A 22,632-nucleotide genomic window follows, 5' to 3' on the forward strand; every position below is an offset into this window, starting at 1 on the left:
TGGGACAGTCTTGGAAACAAAAATGGTTTCAGGTCGGTCTTCCTGTGCTATCTATGTACGTGCTTGGTTGGTACACTTATGAACATTTAACATCTATCTCAGACCTCAAAATTCCTATCACATTATCCACCTTGACCCAGGCAATGAAGGAGCAGGGTGCAGGGTCCTGCTTTGCTGCCAGTGTGCTTGGCCATGTTTCATGGACCTGAGACACAAACACCGAGGCAACTGACCAACATCAACCTCTGCTCTGATCTGGGGAAGCCCAGGGCTTGTTTGTTCGCAAAGTCGGAGGGAGGAGTTGCGTCTGTCCCCTTCATAGGATACTACAGAGTCCTCACCTCCTCCTCCTCCTCCTCGCAGGATGCTGCAAACTTCAAAACATTAATCGTTTGCTCGGATGCCCTGCTAGGAAAGGAGTTCGGCCCCTGGCAGGTTAACAGGTGACTTATTGCCCCCGGTTCCGGCTCCTGTTAGCTCAGCCTCTCCTCCTTACATAAGACCAGAGGCTATAAACAGCAGGGCAGGTGCTGCTGACTCCCCAGAGATCTCCCTCCCCACAGCTGCAAGGATGAAGGTGGTGAACGTGGTGAGTGAGCAGCAGCCCCTCTTTTCCAGCAAAGCTCCTCCGTTGAGAGAAGGCAGAAGGCTGAATGGGAAAGGGGTGCTGGAGGAGGGCTGGAGCTCAGCGGTAGAGCATTGGCCTCGCATGCAGAAAGTCCCGGGTTCAAGCTTTTCTGGGATCTCCCGGTGCAGCTGGAAAAGGCTCCTTGGCAGAAACCCTGGAGCGCAGCTGTCAATCAGTGCAGACAGTGTGGAGTTAGATGCTGACTTGGTAGAAGCAGCTTCCATTCAGAGACAGGCACCCCAGGATAGAGAGCAAAGGCTGGGGAATGCAGGGATGGTAAAACCCGTATTACGCTGGCCTACTCCTTTCCTTTTAGGATTAGATCCAAAAATATCTCCCTAGCTCTTTGACAAATGCAATTATTCATTTTTATTTATTTCCCAAACTTTAAATACCACTTGGTTGCTTTAAAAAACCCCAAAATCCAAAGTTATTTACAGAAGAGCTAAAGATTAAAACTTGCATCACTTTTCTAAGCCTCTGGGTACGTGGGTTTTTCGCAAGTGTCGGAAAAAAGTACAGTGAGGGAGCCTGCCTGGGGTCAATAGGCAGGGAGTTCCAAAGTTCCACTAAAAGGCCAAGTTCTTACAAATGTGGAAGGGATATTATGTGGCGCTTGGAGCGGGGCCAGTTCCGCGAATTGCAGCAGCCAATTGCATGTACTGTATATGGGTGAGGCGATCTCCTAGGTCAATTGGCCGCAAGTTGTTAAGGGCTTTGTATACTAATAGCAGCATCTTGGACTTGTCTTGGTAGCAAATCTGAACTGGAGGGGCAAGAAAGAGTGAAAAATCCAACCCCCATCCCTGGATCATGATGTTAGGTTCCACCCTTAGCAGTTAGAGATTCCAGGGGGTTCTGGATGCTTATACTCAGGTTCTGCTTCCTTGGAGTGAAGGTCAGAGGAGACGGCGGAGTTTTAGGATGTATGTCTCTATTTATACAGTGGTGCCTCGCAAGACGAAAAGAATCCGTTCTGCGAGTCTCTTCGTCTAGCGGTTTTTTCGTCTTGCGAAGCAAGCCCATTGACGGATTAGCGGATTAGCGCTATTAGAGCTATTAGCGGCTTTTAGCGGATAAGCGGATAAGCGACTTAGAAAAAGGGGGGGAAGGGGAAAAAACCCACAGGAACTCGCAAGACATTTTCGTCTTGCGAAGCAAGCCCATAGGAAATTTGTTTTGTGAAGCACCTCCAAAACGGAAAACTCTTTCGTCTAGCGAGTTTTCCGTCTTGCGAGGCATTCGTCTTGCGAGGCACCACTGTATAAAAAAATAGCTCAACAACTCTGGTCCATCTTCCAATGACAATGGGTAGATTACGGTCAGGTAATCTACCCCCAACTAATCATGCTTCTCCATTCATCACAGCCATGGATACAGCACAGAGGAAGCAGGTCTCTGTGCCTTCCAGCCCGCTTCCAGCTCAGCTCACATCCCAAAACTCTGGCTACATGGAGGTCAGGTGATGGGGTGGAGGAAAGACCCACCCATTAGCCTGGAGGGCCCCCTCACAGTTGCAGCTCTTGCAACTGGGCGCATTCTTTTGGGATGCTAAGGGTGACACTTAACTGTTTGCGGCCAGCTAAGATCGTTGTCTTGCAAAGCAACGTGTCTGACCAGTTCAGCAACCTCCTCTCTCTCGGATTCTAACCCTCCCTGGGTGCAGGACCCCAGGGATTGGAAGGAACTCAGGGCGTCATCCAGACTGACCCCTCCGCAAAAACCCCAACGGTAATCTTAATTCTTCTTTGGATCAGTGGCAGAGCATATGTCCGCGTTGCCCAGGGCGGTTGTGCTCCTGAGGGGACTGGTGGTGGGCAGCAGCACAGGATAGCTGCTCGGCTGCCCAGAGCGGCGCATGTGCCCTGCAGCCAGGGGCAGAGCGAGCCACCCATGCCCACCCACGATTCCCAAGCCTCCCACAAGCTGTCAAAATGAAGGGGGAAAGAGGGAATGCCACCGGCAAAGCGGCGTAGCTCCCCCTCTTACCCCAACGGCTCGGGGTAGGCATGGGAGTTGCAGGCGGGCAGATGGTGCGCCGAATGTCACCCCCCTCAGTGAGGGCACCCAGGGCGGTCCGCCCTCATCGCCCCCCTTCCTACACCCCTGCTCTGGATAGAAGTATAAGGAGGCGGTGCTGAGCTAGACTGCTATTCAGGTCTCCTTCTGCCCCTCCCAAGTTCCACCTCTCACGTAAATTTCACAGCATGTTACCTAATAAAGAGAACTATATGAAAATGCATCTGTGCTGGTCCCGAGGGTTAACTGTGCGGCAAGGTCCGAGTCCAGTCCAAGGTGGAGGGTGCGGTATGGAGGCTGTCCATCAAAGCTGAAGCTGGGTCCAAGGCAGGGAATCGGGTGAGGTCAGGATCTCTGGCAGAAGAGCAGGAGCAGGCTACCAACAATGTTGCTCCCGCAAGCTGGGACTAGGGCTGGCCGGCTTTTATCTGCCCCGAGGCATAGGGTGGCCCCGATCCTCTGGTGACTCGCCTCTCCTTGCCTGGAGGCGAGCCCTCCTCCTGCAGGAACTCAGTTCCCTCTGCCTCTCTGCCCTGAGCCTCTGCAGCTCAGGAGAGGCTGGAGGGTTACTGGACTCAGAGGCAACCTCCTCTTCCCCTGATGGGGCTGAGAGTGGAGGACCTGCAGGCAATGGGTCCTCCATCACCTCAGGAGCCAGAGCAGACTCAGCTGGTGCCTGCACCTGAGGACCCAGCACAGGTGAGGACCCTTCAGGCTCAGGCCCCAGCCCCGGCTCAGCTGGTTCTGGAGGCAGGGAATCCTGTGCAGGCTGGGATCCCTCAGGTTCAGCCTCCGAGTCCGAAACCCAGGCCATCAGAGCATCACCGGTGGTACCTGGTGCCAGAAACGCTGGCAAAAATGAAGAAAACATAATAATAAGTGCAGGAGATGTAATAAACAAAAAGGAACCTTCTACCATATGTGGTGGACATGCCCTGAAATTGGGAAATTTTGGAGCATGATCCACAAAGAAATAAAGAAAATACTAAGAATATCATATAGTAAAAGGCCAGAGGCATTCCTTTTAGGAATTTTAAATGATGATATTCCAAAAGACAAAACTAAAATTTTCTTATACGCGACGTCTGCAGCAAGAATCCTGGTGGCTAAGTACTGGAAAGGGAATCAGTTACCCACTAGGGGAGAATGGTTATGTTATGTAAGCTTTCAGAATATTTAGAATTAGCCAAATTGACAGATTTTGTTGTTGTTGTTGTTTAGTTGTTCAGTCGTGTCCGACTCTTCGTGACCCCATGGACCAGAGAACGCCAGGCACCTCTGTCCTCCACTGCCTCCCGCAGTTTGGTCAGACTCATGCTGGTAACCTCAAAAACACTATCCAACCATCTCGTCCTCTGTCGCCCCCTTCTCCTTGCGCCCTCCATCTTTCCCAACATCAGGGCCTTCTCCAGGGAGTCTTCTCTTCTCATGAGGTGGCCAAAGTACTGGAGCCTCAGCTTCACAATCTGTCCTTCCAGTGAGCACTCACGGTTGATTTCCTTCAGTATGGAGAGGTTTGATCTTCTTGCAGTCCATGGGACTCTCAAGAGTCTCCTCCAGCACCATAATTCAAAAGCATCAATTCTTCGGCGATCAGCCTTCTTTATGGTCCAGCTCTCACTTCCATACATTACTACTGGGAAACCATAGCTTTAACTATACGAACCTTTGTTGGCAAGGTGATGTCTCTACTTCTCAAGATGCTGTCTAGGCCTGTCATTGCCCTTCTCCCAAGAAGCAGGCGTCTTTTAATTTCGTGGCTGCTGTCACCATCTGCAGTGATTATGGAGCCCAAGAAAGTAAAATCTCTCACTACCTCCATTTCTTCCCCTTCTATTTGCCAGGAGGTGATGGGACCAGTGGCCATGATCTTCGTTTTTTTGATGTTGAGTTTCAGACCATATTTTGCGCTCTCCTCTTTCACCCTCATTAAAAGGTTCTTTAATTCCTCCTCATTTTCTGCCATCAAGGTTGTGTCATCTGCATATCTGAGGTTGTTGATATTTCTTCCGGCGATCTTAATTCCGGCTGGGGATTCATCCAGCCCAGCCTTTCGCATGATGAATTCTGCATATAAGTTAAATAAGCAGGGAGACAAAATACAGCCTTGTCGTACTCCTTTCCCAATTTTGAACCAATCAGTTCTTCCATATCCAGTTCTAACTGTAGCTTCTTGTCCCACATAGAGATTTCTCAGGAGACAGATGAGGTGATCTGGCACTCCCATTTCTTTAAGAACTTGCCATAGTTTGCTGTGGTCGACACAGTCAAAGGCTTTTGCATAGTCAATGAAGCAGAAGTAGATGTCTTTCTGGAACTCTCTAGCTTTCTCCATAATCCAGCGCATGTTTGCAATTTGGTCTCTGGTTCCTCTGCCTCTTCTAAATCCAGCTTGCACTTCTGGGAGTTCTCGGTCCACATACTGCTTGAGCCTTCCTTGTAGAATTTTAAGCATAACCTTGCTAGCGTGTGAAATGAGTGCAATTGTGCGGTAGTTGGAGCATTCTTTGGCACTGCCCTTCTTTGGGATTGGGATGTAGACTGATCTTCTCCAATCTTCTGGCCACTGCTGAGTTTTCCAAACTTGCTGGCATATTGAGTGTAGCACCTTAACAGCATCATCTTTTAAAATTTTAAATAGTTCAGCTGGAATACCGTCACTTCCACTGGCCTTGTTATTTGCAGTGCTTTCTAAGGCCCATTTGACTTCACTCTCCAGGATGTCTGGCTCAAGGTCAGCAACCACACTACCTGGGGTGTACGGGACATCCATTTCTTTCTGGTATAATTCCTCTGTGTATTCTTGCCACCTCTTCTTGATGTCTTCTGCTTCTGTTAGGTCCTTTCCCCTTTTATATTGACAGATATAATAAGACAAAAAACAAAAAGTGAAGTGAAAAAGGAATGGGAGTGCCTAAACGAATACCTTAAAAGCCAAAGTTCAAGGACAGAAATCTGGCTGAGTCTGGAATAACCTTGTGAAGTGAAAGGATAAGAAAGAGGGATTTATATCTAGATGCTAGGAATGAGATGATAAGGAAAACAGGAAGACACAATGAGAGGTAAAGGGGGTGCTGTGGGATTGGTGGAAGTCAATGTTTGTTTTTCTTTTTAGGGTTTATATTATTAACTATTATTAACTTGTAAGATATGGATATTTTTTAATGCTGGTTTTTGTGTTTTGTGTATTGTTATTTTTTGATTTTTTGGGGTTGTTGTTGTTGTATGGAAAATACTAATAAAATTTATTATTTAAAAATAAAAATAAAAAGTCCCAGCTCTCACAGAGCCTTTTTCTTCAGGGCTGTGACCCTTCAGAGGTGTACAGGCCAGAGAGCGATGGGGAGAATGGGAAGTCCAAGGAGGACTACAGGAATTTCAAGGTGAGTGCAGATCTGCCACAGAAAGGGATCTATTTTCCAAGCAACCTCACGAAGACCTGGGAGGGGGATGGGTGGTGACGCCCACAAAATGTAATTGCCAGAGCAGTTAAGGAGAAACAGGCTCCATCTCGAGATCGAGAAAGCACAATAATTGTTTAACAGAGAGAGCCCACGTGGCATAGTGGTTAGAGTATTGGACTAGGATCTGGGAGAGCAGGGTTCAAATCCCCATTCGCCCAGAAAGCTCACCCCGGGTGAGCTTGGGAGCCAGTGGCTGCCTCTTGGTCTAACCCACCTCGCAAGGTTGTTGTGGGGATGAAATGCAGAGGGGTGAGAACACCACCATGAGCTCCTGGGAGAAAAATTTGAGATATAAATCTAGTAAATAAATATATTAACACCACCCAGGCAGCTAAAACAAAACAAAATAATAATAATAATTAATAATAATAATAATAATAATAATAATAATAATAATAATAATAATAAATAATTTATTATTTATACCCCGTCCATCTGCCTTGGTTTCCCCAGCCACTCTGGGCGGCTCCCAACACAATATTCAAAAAACACAATAAAACATCAGTCATTAAAAACTCCCCTAAACAGGGCTGCCTTCAGATGTCTTCTAAAAGTCAGATAGTTGTTTATTTCCTTGGCATTTGATGGGAGGACATTCCACTGGGCAGGCGCCACCAAGAAGGCCCTCTGCCTGGTTCCCTGTAACTTCGCTTCTCACAGGGAGGGAACCGCCAGAAGACCCTCGGCACTGGACCTCAGTGTCTGGGTAGAACGATGGGGGAGGAGACGCTCCTTCAGGTATACTGGGCCAAGGCCGTTTAGGGCTTTAAAGGTCAGCACCAACACTTTGCATTGTGCTCGGAAACGTACTGGGAGCCAACGTAGGTCTTTCAAGACTGGTGTTATGTGGTCTCAGCGGCCAGTCTCAGTCACCAGTCTAGCTGCCGCATTCTGGATTAGTTGCAGTTTCCGGGTCACCTTCAAACCCGGATTGCAGTAGTCCAAGTGGGAGATAACCAGAGCATGCACCACTCTGGCCAGACAGTCCGCGGGCAGGTAGGGTCCCAGCCTGCACTCCAGATGGAGCTGGCAGACAGCCGCCCTGGACACAGAATTGACCTGCACCTCCATGGACAGCTGTGAGTCCAGAATGACTCCCAGGCTGCACACCTGGTCCTTCAGGGGCACAGTTACCCCATTAAGGACCAGGGAGTCCTCCACACCTGCCCACCTCCTGTCCCCGCAAAACAGTACTTCTGTATTGTCAGGATTCAACCTCAATCTGTTAGCCGCCATTCATCCTCCAACCGCCTCCAGGCGCTCACACAGGACCTTCACCGATCGTTCAGGTATACTGGGCCGTTTAGGGCTTGAAAGGTCAGCACCAACACTTTGAATTGTGCTCGGAAACGTACTGGGAGCCAATGTAGGTCTTTCAAGAACGGAGTTATGTGGTCTCGGCGGCCGCTCCCAGTCACCAGTCTAGCTGCTGCATACTAAGGTTGGTTGCAGTTTCTGGGTCACCTTCAAAAAGAAAGAGACATTTATTATACATTAAAAAAAGAAAAGAACCACTCCCTGCTGATGGATCAGCCAATGATCTCTCTCAATCCTCTCTTTTTCAGAATGGGCCCCTGATGGACCGAGTGTACAACACTTACTTGCAGATGCACACCAACCAGACGGTGGATTTTGTACAGAAGAAGGTGGGTTTGCTGGGGGGGGGGGTTCGGTCTCCAGTGGTAAGGAAGGCTCATCACGCCCAACTTTTACAAGCAATGGAGGGTCCTTCTCTGCAGCTCAGGTATCAATTCTCAAAACCGTTCCGAAAGATGCACATCAAAGCAGTGGCGTAGCGTGGGTTGTCAGCACCCGGGGCAAGGCAAGTAATTTGCGCTCCCTAACCCGTGGATTTGTGCCCCCTAACCCCTGGATTTGCGCCCCCTAACCCTAACCCCCAGATGTTGCGCCCGGTGCGGCCGGCCCCCCTGCACCCCCCACGCTACGCCACTGCATCAAAGGGAAGTGAATCTCTCTGCATACGACACGCGACTCTCTGACCCCGGAAACTTTGCGAATATTTCCCAAAATCTACACCAAATGTTTTTGGACCCCTTCTCCCTTGGCTTCATCAACTCATCCCCAGTGCCCCGTACCCTATACAGCAGTACCTTGGTTCTCAAACTTAATCCATTCTGGAGGTCCGTTCCAACACCAAAGCTTTCCAAAACCAAGGCACACTTTCCCATAGAAAGTAATGCAAAACGGATTAATCCGTTCCAGACTTCTAAAAACAATCCCTAAAACAGCAATTTAACATACATTTTACTATCTAACGAGACCATGGATCTATAAAACAAAAGCAATAATCAATGTATTGCAGTCGCACAATCAATCAATAGCTGAACTGGATTTCACACAGTCACAAAAACAAATTAACCGAAAAAGCCTCAAAAAGAAAAACACAAAATAAATAGCAAAAACAAAAACGCCAGACTTACGGTAATCAGTTCTGGAAGTCCATTTGACTTTCAAAATGTTCGAAAACCAAGCCACAGCTTCTGATTGGTGAAGGTGCTCTGGAAACAATAGCCTCATTGGACATTCGGCTTCCAAAAAATGTTCGAAAACCGAACACTTACTTCCAGGTTTTTGGTGTTTGGGAACCAAGGCGTTTGAGAACCAAGGTACCGCTGTAGATAAGAAAAGCATTATTCAGGACGGTGGTTTGCATGGCCCACTAAGAAAAGCAACAACACAAAACAGGAGCAATTGAATGCACAACTATTTGGAACCACCGATCTACACCTTCTGGCTGAGCTCCCCCAACCCATGGTTCAATAATAGTGTCCTCACAGTCCCCTCTCCCTAGAACGAGGAGTATGGAGGCTGCCGTCTCCGTCGGATGACCATCATGGAGGCCTTGGACCTGCTGGACAACGTGGTTGATGAATCGGACCCCGACGTCGACTTCCCCAATTCCTATCATGCCTATCAGACGGCGGAGGGCATCCGAAGGGCACACCCCGACAAAGGTGAGTGGCTGGCGACTCCACCTGGGGGATAGATTTATTTTCGTCTTCTTTTTTAGTAGTGTGAGATATAGACATACTGTATTTTTCGCTCTATAAGACGCACCAGACCATAAGACGCACCTAGATTTTGGAGGAGGAAAACAAGAAAAAAAATATTCTGAATCTCAGAAGCCAGAACAGCAAGAGGGATAGCAGCGCAAAGCTTTTTCAGGGCAGCGGGATGAAGGCTCCCCCTGCCCTCAAGAGGCTGCGGCCAGCTAAGCCAGAAGCTAGAACAGCGAGAGGGAGCGCTGCGCAGCAATCCCTCTTGCTGTTCTGGCTTCTGGGATAGCTGCGCAGCCTGCATTCGCTCCATAAGACGCACACACATTTCCCCTTACTTTTTAGGAGGGAAAAAGTGCATCTTACAGAGCAAAAAATACGGTATATATATATTACTGGTTTTACATATAGTCACATTACATAACATTGTACCCTCTTATTTTATCTCTTTGGCTCGACTGAGCCTGACGGCTTCCCTCCCTCCCGTCTGATGGTTTACAAAATTAAACTTTACATCTTTGCATTTCACTTCGTTGTATCATTACCCAAAACATTACATTACTCAACCTGAATAGGCAGCAATTTCACCTTACAGATCTTCAGATAACCCTGCCAGTGATGTTAATTGCTTACACTTGTCTTTCAAATATAATATAAATTTGTTCCAGTCCTTTTGGAATGCTTGGTCTCGCTGGTTCTGGATTCTTCCCATCGGTTTTGCCAGTTCTGCAAAGTCCATCAGCTTCATCTGCCTCTATCTGTCTGTCTATCTATCTATCTATCTATCTATCTATCTATCTATCTATCTATCTATCTATCTATCTATCATCTATCTATCTATCATCTATCTATCTATCTATCATCTATATCTATCTATCATCTATCTATCTATCATCTATATCTATCTATCTATATCTATCTATCATCTATCTATCTATCTATCTATCTATCTATCATCTATCTATCTATCTATCTATCTATCTATCTATCTATCTATCATCTATCTATCTATCTATCTATCTATCTATCTATCTATCATCTATCTATCTATCTATCATCTCTATCTATCTATCATCTCTATCTATCTATCTATCTATCATCTATCTATCATCTATCTATCTATCTATCATCTATCTATCTATCTATCTATCATCTCTATCTATCTATCTATCTATCTATCTATCATCTATCTATCTATCTATCTATCATCTATCTATCTATCATCTATCTATCTATCATCTATCAATCTATCTCTATCTAACTATATCTATCTATCTATCATCTATCTATCTATCTATCTATCTATCTATCTATCTATCTATCTATCATCTCTATCTATCATCTATCTATCTATCTATCTATCTATCTATCTATCATCTATCATCTATCTATCTATCATCTATCTATCTATCTATCTATCTATCTATCTATCTATCTATCTATCTATCATCTATCTATCTATCTATCTATCATCTATCTATCTATCTATCATCTCTATCTATCTATCATCTCTATCTATCTATCTATCTATCATCTATCTATCATCTATCTATCTATCTATCATCTATCTATCTATCTATCTATCATCTCTATCTATCTATCTATCTATCTATCTATCTATCTATCTATCTATCATCTATCTATCTATCATCTATCTATCTATCTATCATCTATATCTATCTATCATCTATCTATCTATCATCTATATCTATCTATCTATATCTATCTATCATCTATCTATCTATCTATCTATCTATCTATCTATCTATCATCTATCTATCTATCTATCTATCTATCTATCTATCTATCTATCATCTATCTATCTATCTATCTATCTATCTATCTATCTATCTATCATCTCTATCTATCTATCATCTCTATCTATCTATCTATCTATCATCTATCTATCATCTATCTATCTATCTATCATCTATCTATCTATCTATCTATCATCTCTATCTATCTATCTATCTATCTATCTATCTATCATCTATCTATCTATCTATCTATCATCTATCTATCTATCATCTATCTATCTATCATCTATCAATCTATCTCTATCTAACTATATCTATCTATCTATCATCTATCTATCTATCTATCTATCTATCTATCTATCTATCTATCATCTCTATCTATCATCTATCTATCTATCTATCTATCTATCTATCATCTATCATCTATCTATCTATCATCTATCTATCTATCTATCTATCTATCTATCTATCTATCATCTATCTATCTATCATCTATCTATCTATCTATCTATCTATCTATCTCTATCATCTATCTATCTATCTATCTATCTATCTATCTATCTATCTATCATCTATCTATCTATCTAAATTTTATGGCAAAGTAAATACATCAGTAACAAGCCATACATAAAAAATAATATAAAGAAAAAGGAAAAAGAGAAGAAAATAAAGAAAAGGAAAAAATGTGAAGAAAAGTAGACAGTAAAAGAATAAAGAAAAGTATAATATTTCAAAACAATAAACAATATATTACAAAATAATAATAATAATAGTAATAGACTTCCATCACTCTCACAACACTTCCTTTCACATTTCATATTTTAGCTGTATTTCAGTATTATTTTCGTCTTAATATATAGATGTGTATATATGTATGTTTTCCCTTTTCCATTCACGAGGTCATTCTAGGCACAGCCAAATTTTTACATTAGAACCTTGTCTTTCTAAATAATCATTCAAGCACTTCCATTCCTTCTTGACTGTAATCACTGGCTTTAGTCTTATTATGTCCGTCAATTTGGCCAAATATTCACATAATTTACATAGCCATTCCTCTTTGGTCGGTACCTGGTTCCTCTTCCAGTACTTAGCCACCAGGATTCTCGCCGCTGAAATAATTTAGTATTTTCTCTAGAAATATCACTATTCAATATTCCCAAAAGGTATGTTTCTGGTCTTTTGCTATGTGAAGTTCTTAGTAAGTTGTTTATTTCTTCATGGATCATGTCCCAGAACTTTTTTGATCTCTGGACATGTGCACCACATATGGTAGAAGGTTCCAGTCTGCTTTGTGCTTTGTGCATCTCCGACTTACTACTAAGCGATTTGTTCATTTTAGCCAATCTCTCCGGTGTTAAATACCACCTATGGTGCATTTTCAGGTAGTTTTCTCTTACTAAATAACATGCTGCAACTCTTCTTTTGTTGGCAGCTCCTGTTGTTTCCGTCTTTGGGCTAACAAAATTCTTGCTGCTGCAGAAAAGTGGGAATAGATTTCTATTCCTCTCCCACTGTTGGAAACAATAGGAACACAAGAAGAGCCTGTTGGATCAGGCTCCATTCTTCTCTGCAAGGGACTTAATTTTCTTTTTGTCTCTGGGCCAGCAACATCCATACAGCTGTGGTCGCATACATAAATAGTCTTTTCTGCTCTCTTAGGATTTCAGCACCTGGAATTCCTAAAATTCAGGTTTTTCTAAAAAAAAAGGTTATTTTTTTAAAAAACCAGCTCATTATATATCATGTCCAAAATCCTTTTACTACCTTACAATTCCACCACATATGATAAAAGGTGCCTTCTGTTCCCTTACATTCCCAGCATACATTTGAGCCTGTTTTATACTTTTTTTGCTAGGAGCTAAACACCAGTGGTGTAGCATGGGTTGTCAGCACCCGGGGCAAGGCAAGTAATTTGCGCCCCCTAACCCGTGGATTTGTGCCCCCTAACCCTAACCCCCAGATGTTGCGCCCGGTGCGGCCGGTCCCCCCTGCGCCCCCCACGCTACACCACTGCTAAACACCATTGGCACATCCTTTTTATACAATTTTCTTTCGACGTATGACACGGGCCGCCTCTCTTTTCTTGCCGCAGATTGGTTTCACCTGGTCGGGCTTCTTCATGACATTGGAAAGATCTTGGCACTCGTTGGTGAGCCACAGGTAAGCAGAAAGTTTACATACTTGCCCAGTCTCCCTCGTGATCCCCGTTAAGCAAGTTGCCCTCTCTGGGGCTCCCTTGCCTAATGCTCAGCTCCTGGGTCACTGGGCAGGAGAGACCATGCCCCCCCCCCCGATCTCCCCCTATCAGGGAATTTAGCAGGGGTGCCTGGGAACCCCAAACGGGGCAAAAGTTCACGTGCCCAGTGGCATAGCGTGGGTTGTCAGCACCCGGGGCAAGGCAAGTAATTTGCGCCCCCTAACCCGTGGATTTGCACCCCCTAACCCATGGATTTGCACCCCCTAACCCTAACCCCCAGATGTTGCACCCGGTGCGGCCGGGCCCCCCTGCACCCCCCACACTACGCCACTGCACCTGCCCCCTCCTTCCTCACCTGCATTTGACGTCTGTAATGTTGTATTTTAGTCAACGAACTTACTATACGCTACATAGAAGTGCCAGTCTGAAGTGGGATATGCAATCATGCTACTTTTACACGCCACTCAACTCTCTGAGCAGAAAGAGACTCAGGGGGGTCCAGGCAGTTACCCCCAGGGTTTGGTTTCCTTGGAATGAAAGTCAGCGGAGACAATGGTTTATTAGGGATATGGGACGCGGGTAGTGCTGTGGTCTAGACCACGGAGCCTCTTGGGCCACATCATCCAGACTGAGCCTCCATCCCAAACCAATGCCAATAATGATTAAAATATGTTGTTGCAGCTGCTAGATTACCATATTTTTCACTCCATAAGACGCACCTATTTTTTAGAGGGGGAAAGCAAGAAAAAATATATTCTGCGCAGAGCATGTAAGCGGCTCTCGCTTTTCTTGCTTTAAACCCTTCCGTCCCTCCTCCCGCTTCGCTGAGAAGCCAGCAGAGCGAGAGCGATAGCTGCGCAGCACCTCTTCTGCTGGCTTCCCACACCTCCCGGAAAAGCCCCCCAAAAGCCACACACACGCTCCGTGCAGCTCTTTAAAGGGAGCGCTGAGCAGAGCCTCCCACCTGCATTCGCTCCATAAGACGCACACAAATTTCCCCTTACTTTTTAGGAGGGAAAAAGTGTGTCTTATGGAGTGAAAAATACGGGTATATCCAAAGAAGTGATCTGTTCAAGGAAGAACCTCCACTTACATAACACAACTTCCCTTCCCTCTCTTGCCTTGCCCTTGAAGATCTATTCTGGGGGTCCCTCTCTAGGCCTTTGAGGCAGATATGGGGATGGTGCAGAGGGGCATTCAGGGAGAGGAGCGGCAAGCTGCAATGCACCATCAGAAGTCCTTGCGCAAACGGGATGAGTTTGGGGGATTGACAATATTGTGGTTCTCCAGGGAGCCTGGCTCAGCTCATCTCCTTGAGAAAGCTGACACACCCAGTCCTTGCCGGGTTTATTATTGAAAATGAACACAGGGCTGGGATGGAGGCTCAGCAAAACAGGTCAAGGAACAAACCGGTTTGCAGGCACTCTGGACGGCCAAGAGGAATGGGGGGGGACCCTCACTGACCTGCCCTTCCTTCCCCTCCATTTCTTCCAGTGGGCCGTGGTGGGCGACACTTTTCCAGTGGGCTGCAAGGTCCAGGACTCTGTCGTCTTTCGGGACTCCACTTTCCACAACAACCCCGACATGACGAACCCCTTGTACAAGTAAGCATTCGCTGGCATCCCTGTTTAGTTCCGTGAGCAGGAGAGAGAGAGAGCCCTTCATTTGGAGGGACAAAAACCTAAGAAGCCCGTCTAGTCCTCATCTCTTGCGATAATAATCCCTGGACCATTCGTAAGAAGGAGCCTGAGGTACGTTGGGGAGCAAGCCTTGAGATTTGTCTTCTCTTTCTCTCCTCCTCAGCACTAAGTATGGGATCTACCAGCCTCATTGTGGTTTGGAGAATGTCCTGATGTCCTGGGGCCACGACGGTAAGAGCTCCAGCTTTGCATCTGAGGCAGGAGGCTATGGAACGCTAAATTAAAAAGTTAGTTTGCACTAAGCTTGTGGAGAGGTTTTACGACATCCGCTGCTTATGAAGCAGTGGAGAGCTTCTATAGCACTGGATCAAGCAAATGATCTCCCTTGCTATCAAATGTATTTCTCCACTAACTTTCCCTTCTGCAAAATTCTGTTCTGTGCCGTGGAGCCTGAATCTGCTGGCATGGAATGTGGCTGGATCCCACCCGAAAACAACAAGCAGCTTAGAAGTACACCAAGGGGAGACCCAGCCCCTTTTTGTCTTCTGTTTCTCTTCTTCTCTCCACTCCAGAGTACATGTACAAAGTGATGAAGCACAACAAATTTGCTCTCCCTCAGGAGGTAAGCTGGAGATCTCACCATCTATGCATCCCAAATGCATTCCTACTTGTTTGTTCCTACTTGTTCCTGGTAAAATAATAACAACAACCAGTGCTTTTTCCCCCGGGGAGGACACAGGGGGACACGTACCCCTAAACATTTTGTGAATCCTTGTAGTTTTATCCAGTGACTGCATTTATTTCCCCCGATTTGAACTATAAAACAAACTATAAAACGATAAAATCACTATAAAGTGATTTTCTTGAGTCAAAATGAGAGTACCCCTAGACATTTTTTTTAAAGAAGAAAAAAAGCACTGATAACACTCTCTCTGTTTTGCATTTTGGAAGTTGGTAAGGATGTTGAATCCATGCCCGGGACCCTCTTCAATTTTCAGATCCCTCCATCAGCATTAAATCTCTGAGGCGGGGGGGGGGGGAGTAGGAAGAGGAAAGGGAAGGGAAGGGAAAGGAAGGGAGATGATGGGGGGGGGGATTCTCTTGATTCCAGTATATGCAAATACGTGCACAAGGATGTGGGACCCCCCCTCCCTTGCCTTTGCTGCCTTCCCTTCCATCTTTTGCATAAACCCTATGTAGATACTGCAGGTTGTTGCTGAATTCTTCGATCCACAAGCACCATCAGCACCTAATGTGAGGTTAAGGAAACTCTATTGGAAGCAAACAGGGAGAGTCAAGATTGCTAACACCTGCCTGAGGTCTGTGCAAAGTGTTTGCTTATACAGGGGTTGGTTTTGCTCTCTGCATTTTTCTTGAAGCTGTCCATCAACAGCATCTCCGAAAAAATTTACACATCACTTGGGAAGACAGGCGAACTAACACCAGTGCCATGGTAGAAGCAAAGATCACCAGTGTGGAAGCAATATGAAATATACTCAGAGTCCTGTAGCGATTTCATGCTCTTTATTGCAGCTTGTAAAACAGTGATTGAATTGCCCCCCCAAACCTCAGGCTTTTATATACATTATTTACACAATGAGTCCCGTTTGATTGGCTGATTCTGCTTCCCTCCTGGAGCCTGATTGGTTTTTTCCTGCAGGCCAATCAGTTGTTGCATTCTAGGATCCTACTTGCCTATTGCTCTAGGATCCAAGCTTAATACATAACACAATGATTCTTCAACATCAACTTTGTTCGACTGGTCATGTTGTGTGGATATCTGATGGTCGTCTTCCAAAGCAACTCCGAACTTGAAAATAGAAAGCATAATGCTGGTGGTCAGCAAAAGAGGTTTAAAGACTGTTTCAAGGCAAATCATTAAAAATGTAGTATGAACACCGACAACTGGAAAACACTGGCCTGTGAGCGCTCCAGTTGGAGAGCAGCCTTTACCAAAGGTGTCATGGGCTTTGAAGACGCTCAAACTCAGGGCGCAAGGGAGAAACATGCTAAGAGGAAGGCACGCTTGGCAAACCCTCTCCATGATCAACTCGCCACGGAAACCAATGTCCTCACTGTGGAAGGACGTGTGGATCCAGAAATGGCCTCCATAACATAGCTGTCAACGTTTTCCTTTTTTTAAGGGAAATTTCCTTATTCCAAATAGGGTTCCTCGCAAGAAAAGGGAAAGGTTGACAGCTATGCTCCATAGTCACTTACGGACTCATTGTTAAAACCATGTTTATGGAAGACAATCTTACTCGGCTACGAGGGATCGCCAAAGAAGAAAGAAGAAAAGTGTTTCCTGGTGCAGCTGGTTCCATTGATGACAGCAGCCTTTCTCAACCTGTGGGACCCCAGATGTTGTTGAACTACAACTCCCATCACCCCTAGCTAGCAAGGCCAGAGCTCAGGGATGATGGGAGTTGTAGTCCAACAACATATGGGGACCCACAGGTTGAGAACCACTGGATTAGAGCATAAGAGCAATGCTGCCACTCCTGGGCATCCAATGATGCTGAAAAATTCCAGATTTACTTCATGCAATGTTTAGTTAAACTATGGAGGGCTATTGGTGGCTCCGAGCCAGAATGGCTGTGTTCTGCCTCCACAGCTGAGGCAGCAATGCTGCTGAAAACCACAGGAGGAGAGGAGGCTCTTGCATGCAGGTTTCCCAGCAGAAGAGGCACCTAGTTGGCCACTCTGAGAAGAGGATGCTCAGGGCCATGGGCCCGATTCTGCAGGGTTCATCTTATGTGGTTTTTTTTTAATAAATGTGGTTTTTTTACCAACAACCAGAACACAAGCAGTGAAAGCCCCCAGACGGCTGATACATTGGGTATACATAATCAATAATAACATATTCAAATCAACCCTATGTACAATTCTATATACCTTAACACTCCTCCTCCCACAAGGTTTATCTAACTTTTAACATTTTAACTGCCTCAAATTGTTCATACCTACCCAAATAATTCAGTATCTTCTCAAACCAATCCTCCTCCTCCTCCTCGCTGACCTTAAACCCTTTCATTTTATGTATCTTCACAGTTAGATATTCTAAGATTATAATATGTTTCAATTTTTCCCTCCATTGGTTCACCCCTAGCTCTTCTGCATTTTTTCAGTTACTCGCTATAACCTGTCTGGCTGCAATTACCATCAATTTTACCCATTTACATTCCTCTTTTGTTTCTAACTCGGTGCTACTCAGGGTAATAAGAACCATTAATTTAGATATTTCCACCTTCCTACCCACAATTCCCAATATTTCTATACCAATCTGTTTCCAGAATTCATTAACTAACGGACAATCCCACCACATATGACTGTATGTTCCCATCACTCCACATTTCCTCCAACAATTCTTACATCCAGATTTTGTAATATGATATAACCTTACAGGTGTGTAATACCATTTTTGTACAAACTTAAACCCTTGTTCCTGGATTATCCTAGAGGTCGCAACAAAGGGTGGTTGCCAAAAGTTTCTTTCCCAGTTTTCATCTAAAATCTGTTCCTGAATATCTAGCTTCCAATATTCTTTCAAACTTTCCTTTGGTGATTTCTCTTATGTTGTTAGAGTAGCTGCACCGCAGGGCAGGGCAGGAAAGGCTCAGCTCCTGCATAAATGCACAGAACATGTGGCAGCCCTGAGCCAGCAGCATCTGCGAGGGGCATGGGCTCAGGCTGCAGTAGTTGCCCTGAGGGTTGGTGGAGAACGGAAACACCCCTACTTTCTTCCTCAAAACAATGCCAGCAATTTCTCCTGGTTGCCCCAGAACTTTGCAAGGCACACAGACATGAGATGTCGTGGGAGCTTGGACGGCCTGGAGAGATCTCGCAAGAGCATCCCAGAACCTGCCTGCCAAGTGGGACCTGCCCAGGAAGGAAGGCAGGGACCTTATTAAAAGCTCTCTGCCCCTTGCTTGGGGGCAAGACCTGCCTGGTGCGCCGGCTGCAGATGGGTGGTCTTGACAGGGGCAGTTCAAGGATACTCATTTTTGCATGTATGAGCCGTCGCCAGATCATAACCCTCACGTAATATACAATCCTGCTGTACTACCAATGCAGGTAAAGGTAAAGGGACCATTAGGTCCAGTCATGACCGACTCTGGGGTTGCGGCGCTCATCTTGCTTTATTGGCCGAGGGAGCCGGCGTACAGCTTCCGGGTCATGTGGCCGGCATGACTAAGCTGCTTCTGGCGAACCAGAGCAGCGCACGGAAATGCCGTTTACCTTCCCGCCAGAGCGGTACCTATTTATCTACTTGCGCTGGCGTGGTTTCAAACTGCTAGGTTGGCAGGAGCTGGGACCAAGCAACGGGAGCTCACCCCATCGCGAGGATTCGAACCACCGGCCTTCTGATCAGCAAGTTCTAGGCTCTGTAGTTTAACCCACAGCGCCACCCATGTCCCTCACAGAGCCGTTACCTTTTCAATCCAATGCAGAGCCGGTAGCTATTCCGAGTTAATCCATTTTGGGTAGAAATTAAAGGGGGAAAGTGAGGCTGCCAAGATGGGTCAAAGGGCAGATTTGTTTTTATTTTCCAATCTGCCTTTTATTTTCCAATCAGCAAGAAAAATCTTAAGACCGAATTCCTTATCAGCAATTAATTAGCATGTTGTTTGCTGGAGGGAGAGGCGGTGCAGAAGGAGCAAAGTCCATGTGAGATAAGCAGGTTTATTTCCATCAACAGCTCTCCCACAAACGACTGATAAGTTTCCTTTTGCTTTTTTGCCGAGGAAACATATTCAGAGTTCTTAAATTCTGATGGCATCTGTGTTGGCAGTGCAATGAAGGAGTCTCCCCTGCTTTGACTTAGGGTCACGAAATTAAAAGAGACCTGCTTCTTGGGAGAAAAGCAATGACAAACCTAGACAGCATCTTAAAAAGCAGGGACATCACCTTGCCAACAAAGGTCCGTATAGTTAAAGCTATGGTTTTCCCAGTAGTGGTGTATGGAAGTGAGAGCTGGACCATAAAGAAGGCTGATTGCCGAAGAATGGATGCTTTTGAATTCTGGTGCTGGAGGAGACTCCTGAGAGTTCCATGGACTGTAAGAATATCCTACCTCTCCATTCTGAAGGAAATCAGCCCTGAGTGCTCACTGGAAGGACAGATCCTGAAGCTGAGGCTCCAAGACTTTGGCCACCTCATGAGAAGAGAAGACTCCCTGGAAAAGACCCTGATGTTGGGAAAGATGGAGGGCACAAGGAGAAGGGGACGACAGAGGACGAGATGGTGGGACACTGTTCTTGAAGCTACCAGCATGAGTTTGACCAAACTGCGGGAGGCAGTGGAAGACAGAAGTGCCTGGCGTGCTCTGGTCCAGGGGGTCACGAAGAGTCAGACACGACTAAACAACAACCCCAGAGATTCCGCCTTGCCTTGGGTGTGTCCAAAAGTCACCCTGCTTGCCTTGGGGGGGGGGACACAGTAGTGGGGTTTTCCCAAAGCTTCAGGGCTGCATGGCTTTCTCTTTGTACATCCCTCTGTGCTCTAAAGCAGTGGAGGCTGATGCAGTTTTGCTTTCCTCCCCCTTCTCTGCAGGCTTTCTACATGGTCCGCTTCCACTCCTTCTATCCCTGGCACACAGGGGGAGACTACATGCACCTGTGCAATGAGGACGACCTCCAGATGCTGCCCTGGGTGAAAGAATTCAAGTACGTGGCTGCAAGCCTACGGAGGGAGAGGCAGGGATGGAGGCGTTGGGGTCTCTTCTCAGGAAGCAGCGTGGTTCAGTGGTTAGAGTGCTAGACCGGGACCCGAGAGACAAGGGTCCCAGTCCCCAGTTGCCAATTCTCAGCCTGGCCTACCTTGCAGGAGTTGTGGGGGTGAAGCAAAGACCAAGATGCCACCTCGAGCTTGGAGGAAAAGATGGGTATATAAAAACATCAGTAACAGAGGGCCCATCTAACTCAGTGCTGTCAGCCCTGACTGGCAGCTGCTCCCCAGGGTAGGAAGTCTCCCACATGGAGATTAAATCTGTGAGCTTTGAGGTTCAAAGTAGGTGCTCTGGATCATCATCACCACCATAATTTATTATTTATACCCAGCCCATCTGGCTGGGTTTCTCCAACCACTCTGGGCAGCTTCCAACAAATTATTAAAAACACAATAAAATGTCAGACATCAAAAACTCCCCTAAACAGGGCTGCCTTCAGATGCCTTCTAAAAGTCAAGATAGTTGTTTATTTCCTTGACATCTGATGGGAGGGCGTTCCCCAGTGAGGGAGCCACCACCGAGAAGGCCCTCTGTCTGGTTCCCTGCAGCCTCACTTCTCGCAACGAGGGAACCGCCAGAAGACCCTCGGAGCTGGACCTCAGTGTCCGGGCAGAACGATGGAGGTGGAGATGCTCCTTCAGGTATACTGGACCAAGGCCATTTAGGGCTTTCAAGGTCAGCACCAACACTTTGAATTGTGCTCACAGCCAATGTAGGTCTTTCAAGACCGGAGCTATGTGGTCCCAGCTGCTGGTCTCAGTCACCAGTCTAGCTGCCACATTCTGGATTAATTGTAGTTTCAGGGTCACCTTCAAAGGTAGCCCTACGTAGAGCGCATGGCAGTTGTCCAAGCAGGAGATAACCAGAGCATGCACCACTCTGGCGAGACAGTCTTCGGGCGGATAGGGTCTCAGACGGAGCTGGTAGACAGCTACCCTGGACACAGAATGGACCTGCACCTCCATGGACACCTGTGAGTCCAAAATGACTCCCAGGCTGCACACCTGGTCCTTCAGGGGCACAATTATCCCATTGTCCTCCACACCCACCCACCCCCTGACCCCCAAAAAGAGTACTTCTGTCTTGGCAGGATTCAACCTCAATCTGCACTGTTAGTAATATAAACCCATCAGTAACAGAGGGCCCATCTAACTCAGTGCAGTGAGCACTGACTGGCACTTGCTCCCCGGGTAGGGAGTCTCCTCCTTGGAGATGCCGCTGGAGATGAAATCTGGGACCCTTGGGGTTCAAAATCTGGATCACGACCTGCCCTCTCCCACCTTGGACCCCCAAGCCAGGCAAGTGTTCCTTAATCTTGGGTCCCCAGTTATTGTCAGACTACAAGTCCCATCATCCCTGACCCCTGGGTTCTGCTAGCTAGGGATGATGGGAGTTGTAGTCTGACAACAGCCGGCACTCTGTGGGTACCAGGGAGCAACCCCACCTTCCTTATTCCACCCCCTTGCAGCAAGTTCGACCTGTACACCAAGTGTGGGGAGTTGCCCAATCCGTCAGAGCTGAAGCCGTACTACCAGAGTCTGATCGACAAGTACTGCCCAGGTGAGCTTTCCTGGTGATGCTCAAAGTGGGCTCTGCTTCCTTGTCGCCGACCGGGCCGCTGCTGCAGGATGGACGTGTGCCAATCTCTCGATGACTTCGCAACTGCAAGGAACAGTGTGCGAGGAAACACGTGGGAGGGCAACACACTTCAGGCCGTTTCAGCATATTTTCCGAAAAACGGCGAAATCCATTCGAAACAGCACAAGATCCCTCTGTCAAAAACCAATAAAACGCTATTCAAATTATAATGAACAGAAATCTGCCCTCAATTCCCTTAGGGGGGACACAAGAGCCCATATAGAGTCCTTTGTAGGTTCTCCATCAGTCGGAGAAAATAATAGAGGCCAACCAGAGAATATTGAGAAGCAAAGCAGCTAGTAAGCCTGATCTTTATTGAACTGTTGCAACAGGGTGCTCCCCTCACACGCAGGAAAGGAGGAGGACCCCAGAACCCAGGTGTGCCCCCCCTTATATAGACATTTTAAATTGCCTGCCCTGGAGCTCCAGACCACCCCCCACAAACATACCTACATCACAGAAATGGCGGTCTACAGCAGAAATCTGAGTGCGTTGTTTATCTCCTGTCTGGCAGGTTACCTGTTAATGGTCACTTGACTGGATA

At 46.3% G+C, this 22,632-nt stretch overlaps 1 protein-coding gene across 1 annotated transcript; it reads left to right on the forward strand.

Annotated features, from left to right (window-relative positions):
• The first annotated feature begins 522 nt into the window (after positions 1–522).
• MIOX (myo-inositol oxygenase) lies at positions 523–22,254 on the forward strand. The gene is made up of 10 exons (XM_081927413.1): positions 523–589; positions 5,950–6,030; positions 7,677–7,757; positions 8,924–9,086; positions 12,978–13,045; positions 14,577–14,686; positions 14,886–14,953; positions 15,295–15,344; positions 20,276–20,388; positions 21,919–22,254. The coding sequence occupies exons 1-10, from the start codon at positions 572–574 to the stop codon at positions 22,025–22,027; spliced, it is 861 nt and encodes a 286-aa protein (XP_081783539.1). The 5' UTR covers positions 523–571; the 3' UTR covers positions 22,028–22,254.
• The last annotated feature ends 378 nt before the right edge of the window (positions 22,255–22,632 follow it).

Source organism: Podarcis melisellensis (genome assembly GCF_964234715.1).
Source record: "Podarcis melisellensis genome assembly, chromosome: 10".
In the NCBI taxonomy this organism is placed as follows: Eukaryota; Metazoa; Chordata; class Lepidosauria; order Squamata; family Lacertidae; genus Podarcis; species Podarcis melisellensis.

Coding starts and splice junctions, on each gene's coding strand:
- MIOX (XM_081927413.1), top strand. Junction 6,031..7,676: donor AGGACTACAGGAATTTCAAG/GTGAGTGCAGAT, acceptor TCTCTTTTTCAG/AATGGGCCCCTGATGGACCG. Junction 15,345..20,275: donor AATTTGCTCTCCCTCAGGAG/GTAAGCTGGAGA, acceptor CCTTCTCTGCAG/GCTTTCTACATGGTCCGCTT.